Source organism: Tachypleus tridentatus, unplaced genomic scaffold, assembly GCF_004210375.1.
Source record: "Tachypleus tridentatus isolate NWPU-2018 unplaced genomic scaffold, ASM421037v1 Hic_cluster_2, whole genome shotgun sequence".
Lineage (NCBI taxonomy): Eukaryota > Metazoa > Arthropoda > Merostomata > Xiphosura > Limulidae > Tachypleus > Tachypleus tridentatus.
The window spans coordinates 31,638,152-31,650,565 of record NW_027467782.1 but is presented as its reverse complement, the minus strand read 5'-3'; the positions used below and the strand labels follow the sequence as shown (position 1 = coordinate 31,650,565).

The window sequence follows — 12,414 nt, the reverse complement described above, 5'->3', positions numbered from 1 at the left end:
TTTCTAGAATGAAAAATTCTAATTTTGTAGTGGTTACAAGGTCAGTCAAATCAACTCAAACCATATAGAGATACAACAGTGAAAATGAAAAAGTAAAGTATTTTATGATTACCTGGAGGTTATATATGATTTACATGTAAAATCTGAAAAATGTCCTGATGCATAAATGTATGTGGCACTTCAATATGGTCTGTTCTGACAGTTTAACTTTTTGCATATTATATCAGTTATTAAGGGGCCACTCACCTCCATATGAAACTCCCAATCTTTTGGTCTCCATTTCCAGATTTTTTGGCTCCAGCTGTTTGATATGTTTAGTCAAGATGGGTTCAGTCTTTACCTGCATGCTTATCCATCTTCTCTGAGTTCTCTCTCTTATTCAGACTCCTCCATGTCAGTCTTTCTCAACTCACTGTTCTGGCCAGCACAGTTGTGATTTCATCTCTTCAACCTTTTCATTCATGCCTCTTTTCTTTCCCAATCCCTTCTTTGGCAAAATCATTTCTCCATTGTTCCTCAGCACAGATAGCTCTCATTTAAATAAGTGGGAAATACAAAACAAATAAACCATTTTTCCTCCAGCCAAAGCCACACTCTTCACAGGTAGCCTTCCTTCTTTCTTGTGCTGTTCACCCTTCCTTTTTGCCAGTTTATCAGTTTATCTTGTGTTTATGTTACTACTTCTGACTTTTCCAAATGAATGTTCCACACCCTTCTAGCTTTTTTTACTTAGCTCTTGGACAATGGTTCATCCATTTTTACAATTTAATCTATAGAGTAGCATTATCCGATACTTTTCATTTTCTCATTTCTCCCACATTGTTTTCTCTCCCATACTTTCTCCTGTTTCATTCCTTTCATGTCCTTCATCCTTACTGTTTAATTGCCCTATGAGATTGAAATTTCATTATTGACCTTCATAACTTTTACTTTCCTCCATTTTAACCTTTGTCCTCTCATTTGATACACCATCTCTTCTTGATGACTAATTTTTTGCTTCTGTTTGCATGTAGTTGTTATTGGTTGGCTTTGCTATTGATATTTATATGTTCTTTATCCCACTCATAATGTTTTTACTGAAATAACAATGCATGAAGAGGTAAGGACTTTCACACCTATTTTACTTCCATCTGTGTGCATCTTTGTTCCCAATCTGATCCTGATTATTTTTTTTGCCCCATGCAAACTCTTTGTTGTTATGTTACCAACACTGCTTCTTTCCATTACTCCTATTTCTGTCTTTTATCTCCTGGAACTCATTTTTTTTTTATACAGGGTTTCTCGTTTGTAACCTTTACCTGTTGGCTTTATCAACTTATTAATCTGGTTTATACATCATTGACAAATAATTCTTGTCACTTCTTTCAAGTTTTCTCTCACCAGATCTGTCTTGTCACCCTTTTCATGGCTGCTCTCTTCTGTTGTACATTAGAGAAGATTATGCAAATTGGTATCTGAAACTTATTTTATATGGTGGTTATACATTATCTTCATAATGTGAACATCTTTTCCTCACTGGGCTATTTCTTGCAACCTGTTGCTATTCTCCATAACATCCATAGACTTCAAATGGTAAATTCTCACTCTATTTTTATCTCTTACCTTTATAGTAGTCTTTTTACATACCTGCTTCTGCTCTGTAGCAAGTGATACCTATTTGGGGTACTTAGCTTTAAATCTGCACCACATTACTTTACGGGTCTGTAATTCTTACTGATTAGGTGGAGTGTGTCACAAAACCTGTAACAGATTGCATCAAGTCATGGACTATCATGAGTAAAGCAATGTTGGGACTGACCTACTCTTCATAGTTTTAAGCTGTTGTATTTCTACAGATTCTAATGAATTGTTCCCTCACATACAGTTGAAGGAGTTTTGCCATTTACCAGTTTCTAGCCACTAGGGAAGTGAATCAAGTAGCTTTTCTTTCCGAGTGAGATTGCTTTCACTTAATCGGGAATAGGGCTGTAGTGTTCTGTTGGTTTAGATGGTGAATACTCTCTTTCTACCTTATAAGAAAAGACAAATTCCCACTGTCACTTGAATTTAAAATTGATAAATTCACCGCATTCTGTTCACCCCTTTGTTTGGATTTTTCTCATTCTACTGCTGTATAGATGTTAGTTCCTGGTCAGTCTGGTGTTGGATTGGCATAAGACTGGCCAACACAAGTCCTAACATATGTGGTTGGTAGGGATCATTCATCCACTGTGGACCATAAAAAAATTTATTAGCACCATTAGTTTTGGACTGGAGTTTACTCATCACATTAGCATTTCTCCTTCCTACTATTGATTGGATGTTATGTTTTCAGGTGGTCTGGGGTTTGCTCTGTGCACATGTGCCCAGTGTGAGGTTTAGGGATAGAAGACAGTAAGGACCTTCCTTCTACCACTAACTAAAAGACAAATGCTCAGTGCTCACTGCTCTTGAAGAGGTGTTGAACCTCCAAATATGGTCTGAAGTATCCTAACCACTTTCAGACCTGCCAATTCTTATGATTTAGATGTAATTGTTTTGATTTATTTATCATTTTATACCTGTATGAATTTTTGTAGTAGTTTAAATTCTAATAATTTTTGATAAGTAATTCACTTCTTTCAGCTATACATCTCAGTCTTACAAATAGTTTATTAAGAAGGAACATAAATAGTTAGCATCAAGGGTGTGCTGATGATTTTTTGAGAAGAAAATGGCAGAAAAATGTGGTTCTGTTTCATTCCTAATGATTCCAACAAAGAAAAGAAATGTTTATAGCAAATAAAACTGCAGGCATAAGTGTTTAAAAAAAAGTTCAGTGTTATTGTATCATCCCCAAAGAGTATGAATTATGCAAGATGTATAGTTTGTGTTTTGATCTACAATTGCTCATCTATGTGACAGTGTTATCAAACAGCATTTCAGCAGTACTAAACACCAAAATGATTGTTTGAGGTCATCTGGAATTAGCAAACCAAACCCATTTTTTGTAAAACTTAATAGCAAACCAGAAAATATTGTGATCAGAGCTGAATAACTAGTCTCCTCTTTCACTGTGAAACCTAACTTTCTTTTGGCAGTTTCAGACCATGTCTCAAAAATTTTACCAAAATGTTTCTGGACTTAGAAATGACAGAAATAAACAGATGCTTTAGAACCAAGACCGATGTAACAGTTGGAGAAATGACTAGCAGTGTTAATAATCAGTTGTATACTGTAATTAGCAAGTACTAAAAGAAACATAATTAGTGTAGTAACCCACTAATTATCACACTCTGTGGGTTCTTTATAGACAACTTCCAAAAATTGTTCATCTAGGTAACTTTTTGCATCAATCCATTCACAATTTCAGCATGGGATTCCAGCTATTAAGTGAGCAGGTGTAAAGTATTGTAGTAGAAATTAATATTTTCATAAACTGAAAATTAGTCTATGGTTGACAAATGTCTGTTATTTTCTTACCCTTCATTTTGTTTAATTCATACTTTTTATATGTTACCCATTATTTCATTTATGTGGGTCCCTGTGGGATGAGGTACACCCTAATTGCTTCTGTTGTCACTTGCCTTCATTTTATGACAGCTGAACCCATTTCAGTATATTCCATTTTCCTAGCATTGTTTATTTTATAATTATTTTTGTCTCATTTGAAATCTCAAATAACAGTTGATTTGAGTTACCTTAGGTACTATGGTTACAGAGCACTTGTAAGCTTCACCATATATAAGATTTAATTCCTTTTGCCTTAGCTTACCATCAGAGAGACTTTCTTCTTGGTTTTATGCCCTTTAGATTTCTTCCCTGTCTAGTTTTTCAGTTTTGTTTTATCCAATCTACTCTCCCATAGTAATGTTTACCTTTTACCTTTTTTCTTAGGTGTTTCACATATATTTAGGGATTTTTTTTATATATACCTTTTCCTCCTTGTTGTTGGCAGGTTTCCCATTTTCCTTTGTTTCTCTCCACATGTAGCATCTTTCCTTTTTGGAATTTCTTGGGGAGGACACTGCTATTTATTTCTTATCAATTGCTGATAGGGATTTTCAGTCAGATCTTTTTTGTCACTGATCTATATTTTGGAATCCTTCTGTACATTTATAACCATATGGGGTATCTTTCATGCTGTATTCAGTTTTTTTTATTTCATTCTGAGATATTGTCAACTTTATTGTCAGTTTTTCATCCTTTATCTATCATATCTATGGGTTTTATCCATTTGTCTTGTATGATTGATGCTGTTTGAAGTACTAAATTGATCAGTCTCACTTCAATCACTTGGGTCTTTTATCACATTTGGGTTTTCAATTTCTGCATGTCAGGGTATGACACATTACACATTCTTATTTTCTATTTTTAAGTTTTTCACCATGTGATTTGGTCTAATTTTTCTGCCTTGACTTTTGGATTTGTTTTATAAATTCCCAAGTAATCCTCTCTTCTGTCTTGGTTGTTATTATGTTCAGACAGGATTACATCCAGTTTCTCATGTTAGTTTTTCTTCTTCAGTCAGTCTTCTTCCCAAAATATTTATTCATCCATGTCACTTTGGTACAGATCTCTATAATTGATTTCCTGGGCAGCAAGAATCAGGGTTTCTCTGCTGGTTTGCTTCAGTTGTTTCTTTTGTCTGGATCATCTTATTTCCCTCCATTTCATGTCTCATGTAGTATGTTTTTTTCGACTTTTCTGTTTCTTACCATCTTCCACATTTCTTCTCAGTTGGTTCCAGATAACATTATTAGTCCAGTACATGATTTGGGTTGCTTCATCAAGGTTTTTCCATTGAATCCATCTCTTATAATTTCCTTCCCAATGGGTTTTTTCCTTCCTCCCTGATCTGTTGAATTGTGAATCAGTTGGCCTTTTATTTATCGTGGTTTCACTCAGATCATGCACTTTGTCTTTTTCCTACACGTATAAACTGTTGTCCATTGGAGGTATTTCATCTGTCAACCACTTCTCATGTGTTCATTTCTTATTCATTACTTTAAGTAGCTGTTTCTTTCTTGTCAGGGTACCATAATCCACTTGTTGCCATCTGTCACTGTTTTTTGAGACTGTAACTGGCTAAGTTATTTTTTAGTATATATACCTCTTATTTTCAGGGACATCTTCCCATATTTTTCTTTATGGATCTAGCTCATTAGTAATTGGAACCTACACTAGTATGTGCCACGGTGTAAGGACATGATGATTTAACCATTATAATTTCATGGCTATGAAACATACACTCTAGAAATATAGTGTTCCATTGGAATGCTTGTAGGTTTTATCCTTCTGATAGGTTTATTTCATAAGTTTGTCCATTCTAGACTATACTTACTCATGGACTGCATGAGTTAAGTAGAAATAAAAAACTGACTATCTCTGCTGTGCCTTTTCTGCTGTGGATTTCTACTGATGTAGATGACAAGGTATTCTCCACTATGTAACTTGGGAGCAAGCAGTCAAAATTGCATCTCACTTCTTTGATTAGGATCCATCATCATACCCAATGTGAATGTCAGTTCATAGTGTCTGGGTTTTGGATTTTAGTTGAATTAATCAACATAAACTCCCATTTATACTCTTGTTATTCCACCTGTATAGTGGGTCTTAATGGAAGTACTTGCTGCTCAGTACAGTTTGTTTTTTCCCATCAGCTATGCTTCAGTGTTTATTATTTTGAGGGTATGCCTGCACTTGGGGTGGATTTTGTCATTATATATGATATGATGTACATTACACAAGCATCTTTTTGATGCCTGATGTCAGATTCCCAGACTGATTGTATAGTTTCTCACACTGTGTTAAAACAAAACACATTTGTCTGTTCATGGATCAGAGGTGTTGGAGATTTCTTTATGAAATTGAGGTGAAGATGGTATGACCCTCTTTTCTCTTCCCACCAGATGGCTGGGTTTTGAATTGTTTGAATTTTATTTAGTTACTTTAAGACTGAACAGTCAACATTGATTAATGTGAAATACTACATTATTAATGTGGAAGTCCCTTTTTTGTGTGAAAAATACTGAAAATTTGGTTACAGAGTTGCACAGTAAAGTTTTAGAAAGTTGACATGTATCATACCCTCATTCATCATAAAAACAAATCATCAACTAGCAGGAAGAAGTTAAACAGTTTTGTTACTTGTAAACACAATAGTTGTATACTATCTGAAAAGACTATAGTTTTGATCATGCAGTTAAAGCACAGTTAGTGAGAAACAGCATTAAAACCATTCATAAAATATGTTTGCGCTTTTATATTTGGGGGACGTACAATGTAATGGTCAATCCAATGTTTACTGGTAAAGAATAGCCCAAGAGTTAGTGGTGAGAGCTTCCAATAGTTGCTGCTTGAAATTAGGAATGGTAGTGAATACACCGTAGGTTTTCCATAAACAAATGGACCAACTACTTGTATTTTTATACTTTCCCTAATGTAAGATAAAGTTATAAATACCAAAACTTTAATTTTACATGCTGATTTGATTGTATTCAAATTTTTATGTTATTTGATTTTAAATTTAGGATACTTGAAGAGTATCTCAGATATTAAATTTTTACTTCAGTAAATATGATGTATTATTGTATTTCTTTCCATTGATTTTGACTACAGTGCATTTGAGTAACTGCATAACTGTAAGTACAACACTAAAATCTCCTATATTGTTATAAATATGCTTTAGAATATATAAAACAATACTAGAAGTAAATAAGTGTACACAGTATTGTTGCAGCAAATGACAGTAGATGAAAAAAAAAAAAGAGGTATCTAGTATTCCATTTACCATGCACATGTGCTTTTTGCTTAGATATTAGGCATATGTCACTGTTTGATACAGTACTGTTTGCATATTAATTTAGTTAATATGAACAAATATTACTTTGGAAAAGAACAATTTTGATATTTTTTTTAAAAAGGTAACTGTTTTGTTGAAAATGCTATTTTAAAATACTTTTTTAATTTCATTTTTTAAGGCTAGTATGACTGTTGCATTAGTTTTATCTACCTAAGTAACTTACTGAGTGGAGGAAAAAAATCCCCAAAAATAAGTGTTAAATATAAACTAATATAAGATAGTTTGAAAGATATTAAATGAATCCTTCTGATAAAAAACAAAATTGGCTTGCTTGTAATTTTGGTGTAGTGAAAAACTTTTTTTATATATGTACTTTTTCAAGTCCAATTCTGGTAAAACTGACCATTGATTCAATTGTTTATGATGACTGAAAGTTATGAAAAACCAATATGCTAAAGGATATTTTATTCCATGCTTTTTTTTTTATCGCTCAGGATGCATGTTTGTCTCTTCTGGCAAATGTTGAGAGACATTGGGTAAAACATTTACATGTGTATAAAATAAAACTTTCTGGTTAATTATAAAATAATTTAAGAAGACATGAAAACGAGATTTAAAATCTGCATGAGTTTCAATTATTTTTAAATAATTTGTTTTTAATTTCAAAAGCTCTGAATTTATAAAAGTATAACATAAAAATAAAATACTTAGCTTTATTGAAACCACATAAAGTGTGCAAAGTTCAAGTTAAACAATATCAACAAATAAGGTGTTTTTTTTGCAGTAGAGTAAAACAGCAGAAGTGTATTGAGTCAGTGCACCTAGATATTTAAGGGTTAACGTAGTTGAATGAAAAGGTTCATGAACTGGAAAATGTACTTCTTTAAGAAACAGTAGCAGTCTTTTCATCACATTTTGAGCTGTAGCATTTTAGAAGTTAAAGAAATGACATATTTCACAAGAAAATTGTTTATGGAGAATTATATATATGTAAAAAACCAGCTGTTTTTACATATATAATTTTCTACAAGTGAGTTTTTTCGTTTTAACGGATGTTTATGGAAAACTTAATATTAAATTCATTAATATAATGACATTATTAGTTCTTACATTAGAACAAAATGATTTTTACAAAAGGAGTTAATGTACTTGTAATTATGAATAAGAAAATTTCAGTGTATATTTTTTCTATTAAGATTTCAAGAGAATACTTGCAGAAATTCCTCATGGAAATCTCCAGGAATGAATGCAGTTGATAAGAAAATTTGTGAGTTAACTGAAAAAGCTTGTGAAAAGATGAAAACAGAGGTTTGTATTGTAAATGTGATTACACTTTTTTGATTTACATTGTGTTTCAAAGTGAAATGTGATTACTTACGTGTGTAAATCAGGATGTTGTGTTAGATTTAAATAAACATGCTCTTGAAGTAATTCAAGATGATACTAGTTAAGATTTGCTGTTTAAAAATGCTATGTTATTTGACAAAACTAGTAATGTTTAGAAAGTCCACTCAAAAAAATTTGACTTTAATAAGATAAGTGTGATTCTATTTTCTGTCAAGATACATATTTTAGTCCAATATTCGTTATTTTACTCTAACATTACCACACTTTGTTAATAAGGAGGTAAATTATGTATAGACATTATCAATACTTTTTAGACATGTCAAATATCTCTCCCAACTAGGCAAGGATGTAACTCTACAAATCTGCTTACAGAAAACAAATGCTTTAGTTAACTAAGTTGTTCTGTTTTAAAAGCTTCAATAATTCCAAGAAAACAAAGGTTTAGAGCATTCCAAACCTGATAACTTGTTTAAATCAGCTATGTTATAAAAAGCTTTGTTGGTGTGAACAGTAACTGATTTCAGTTTACACTTTTTATCATTATTTTTATTTAACTTGTAGTTTAATAGATGTGCTTGATATTTATGGAGATGATCAACTTGAAACAAGTTTATCATGTGAGGTTCTAAGTGATAAAGTAGACACATATCAGGGTTCAAAATTTTCTATCTAAAGCTGGACATGTCCTTTAAAAAATCAAGTTTGACCGGCACTTTCCCATCTATCACTGGACATAGTCACTGGTGGTCATATTCCTAACATATCAGACACAAATACATCCTCCCCTCAAAACTAAGTGAGGCAAAAGTTGTGTATGCACAGCCCAAAGATTTTGCTTAAAAGTATATTCTATAATGAGTGGGAAAATTTGAGATTTAATGTAAGAATAAAACCAAACAAATTTTAAACAACGGTCGTGAATGCTCACAAAATGTGCTTTTTAGATCGCCTTATCCGTGCCATCCCGGATAGTCACGTCACTACCAAACGTTCACGACAATCTGACCATGGCATCTGATAGTATAAAAACGGGAAAGTCTCACAAACTATTTCAGTTTGGCTTCACGAGCAAGACTAATGAATCAGAATACAATATTATGGAACCCCGAGTGAAAAAACCCAAGATTGTTGATCCAAGCCCAAGTGTTAAAGCAAAACTGTTACTGCTAGTATTGGCCCTAAGCCTACTCGTCGTTTCCAGGATGAATGGAATAGAGGCTGACCATGGCTGGAGTATAATAACACTACCGGACTGATGTTTTGCTCAATTTGTCAGGAATATGACCAAAGTAGTGGAAGGCAGAAGAACACCTTCATAACATGATCTTCCAACCTGAGATCAAGTGATGTTAAGGAGCATGAAAACAGTAGTGCTCACAGTCCAAGTTGTCAAGCTAAGACTGCAAAAGAAACACCTGATATAACTCCCATAATGAAAGAATTGAGCAAACTTAACCAGACTAAGAAAGATCGTTTGCTTGTGCTGTTTAGGACTGCCCTTTATATGGCTTTGAATGCCAAATCATTCAATGATTTTCAAGAGCTTCTGTTGCTGTAGGAACACAACTTTGGTATGAACTTAACAGAACATTATGCCAATGACAAACAAGCAGTTATCTTTACAAAGTATATTGCAGAAACAATTAGAATTAATGTCAGATCTCGTCTGCACACCTCATTATTCTTTGGCATTATGGCTGACGGCTCAACAGACACTGCCAACATTGAGCAGGAGATAGTCTACGTAAGATACTTAGACAGTGACTGTTACTTAGTAACCCACTTCCTGTGTATGCAGTCAGTAGAGAAGGCACTTAGTTCAGGTAAAGGTTTCTTAATTACCTGGGATGGGGATTTTCTGGATTTGTCCTGAATTCCCAATTTAGAAAAATTAAAATGGACAATATTTTAATTCAAGTTTACATAGTCATTCCATTATTAATATACAACAGTGAAAACTCAAGCATTTTTCAGTTGATTTAAACCAAGAAGAACCATGTATTTACCACTGACAGAATTGGAGCTTAACCTAGCAAAACTAGCGTAATAGATAATGGAGCAATTGAATTTTCCAAAGTACAAATTTACATTTTTTTTATTTTTTTTTTCAGAAAGTAACTGATATTGGGTACTAATTTTTTGTACTTGCAGCATTGTCCATATATGGCAAGTTTCCCAACTGGCTTGAATCAATTGTATGCCTGACAGCTGTCAATTTTGGCACAAATAAAGGACTTGTCAAAAGATTGAAGGTGCAAAAACCTTATTTGATAGGGATCCATTGTGTTAGTCACAGATTGGAATTTGCAATTAAGAAGACCATCAAGGATATTCATTACCTTGATAGTATCCAAACCTTTTTTAGAAACCCTGTGAAAGTTTTATGACAATTTGCCACAGAACTGGGCTGGTTTCAAAGAAGCTGGTAAGGCCAACAACATTGTTGTTAGAAAGCCAACAAAAGGGACAGGAACCTGGTGGATGGCCTACAAAGAGCACACCCTGGAGTAAGTTTCTCATAACTGGCCAGCTTTAGCAGAGCATTTGTATCAAGTAAAGCTGCATGAAAATGGGGAACATGGACAGAAAGCTACAGGATTATACAGTACTTTGACAAGCCTTAAATTCATCCTGTACATGGACATACTCTTGGCAGTTCTGCCTGTTTTGACATCTCTTAGTGTCAAAATGCAAGACAATTCTGCTACTGTGAACATTGTTTCTGACAAACTCACTGTTTGCAAAGAGAAGCTGGGCAATCTGAATCATGTTGAGAGATCCCAGAAAATTGTTAAAGAGCTCACAACATGTGAACAAACTGGCAAGTGGTTACTTAGAGGAAAGTTGATTGCTATTAGTGGTCACGCAAGGGCCAGAGGCTCAAAAAGTGCTATAAAAGAGACAGTTGCTCAATCCGTGGCTGAAGAAACTGCCATCTTCATAGGTAAAATTGTCACATATCTGAATGAGAGATTTGAAGAATTTGATAAGGATTTTATTGGTGCCTTTCAAATTTTTGAACCAAGCAACTAGCCTGAAAGCAAGGAAGCATTGTCATCTTATGGCCATAATGAACTTCAGACACTATTGGACCACTCTGGTGCTCTGCTAGAAGCTAAGGGTTTCAACATTGCAGCTGATATTTGCCAAGCTGACTTACATGAGACACTGCTCAAAGCCACAAGACTTGCCAAATCCACATGTTAAGTGGACCCAGAATCCACATGTTAAGTCAAATTACTGTTGACAATGATAAACCTTTCCCTGGGTCAACAGTGTTGGCCTTGGTATGCCTCATGCAGGTGATTTCCGTGTCATTTGCTGAACCAGAACGTGGATTTTCCCAGATGGCAGTTGTTAAGGATGACTGGCAGTCCAAACTAATAAATGATTCTCTTAATGACTTGATGACAAGAAAATTAGAATAAGACCTGTAATCTTGCAAGCACAGAATTACTGTGCAAGTCTGTAGAATTTTGGTGGAAGGACAGTAAAAAACCAGACAATTTGTGAGTCCACATGAAACTCACACACGTAGAGACAATAAGAGATACTGAGTCTACATCAGCTGATGTTTTAGTGCTGGATGACTAAATCTACCAGTTTGATTGATGTGTCATTTTTAATAGATACAAGGCTTGATGCCACTTGCTTTGAAATAATGTTTCAGTGCCATAAATAAAATGATTCTGTTTTATATAATAATTGTCTCTACTTGATTTCTTGTTTTCGGTAATGTCTGGTGACAATTTTGAGGTGTCTTGCTAAACTTCAAATGTCTGGCAAGTTTCACTGTCCCGCAGGACATGTGTCCTGCTGAAAATTTAGAATATTTTTACCACTGCATGTGTTTTTATAGTTTTAGAATAAAACAAGTCAAGATCCCAAGATCCCCGAAACATTTGTGGTAGTTTTTGTGCTCTTTGCTTGAATTTTTCTTATTCCATCATTTTCATGCATCTCATTTAAGTTAATTCTTTTGCAAGCGTTATGGTTTAGATAAATAAATTCATAGATATAACATTGTATAATAAAGTAAACAAGAAAACAATGATATTTATGTTAGTGTACATAGTATGAAACAGTTATCAGAGTTTATTATATGACAGAGTTTTTTGAGTTGCAAAAAAAACAACTCATAAAAAATGTAGCTAAGAGGTGTCTATATCAATCTCTCTTACAAACCAAAGTCAAATTATTGCAAAGTAAAGTAAATGTAAAGTTGTAATGGAGACAAACTTAGTTGAGTGTGTAGAAACTTTTGAATGCATGTTTATGAAGAGATAAGCATGTCATTTTGAATA

General features: G+C 33.8%; 1 protein-coding gene across 1 annotated transcript in view; it reads left to right on the top strand.

The window, feature by feature from the left end:
- LOC143242388 (serine/threonine-protein kinase ATR-like) overlaps positions 1-12,414 on the top strand; it is a 48,919-nt gene that overhangs the window by 8,009 nt on the left and 28,496 nt on the right. The window contains exon 2 of the mRNA XM_076485744.1: positions 7,960-8,071. Within this exon, the coding sequence (XP_076341859.1) occupies positions 8,006-8,071 (66 nt within the window). The 5' untranslated portion in view covers positions 7,960-8,005. The remainder of the gene's footprint in view (positions 1-7,959; positions 8,072-12,414) is intronic.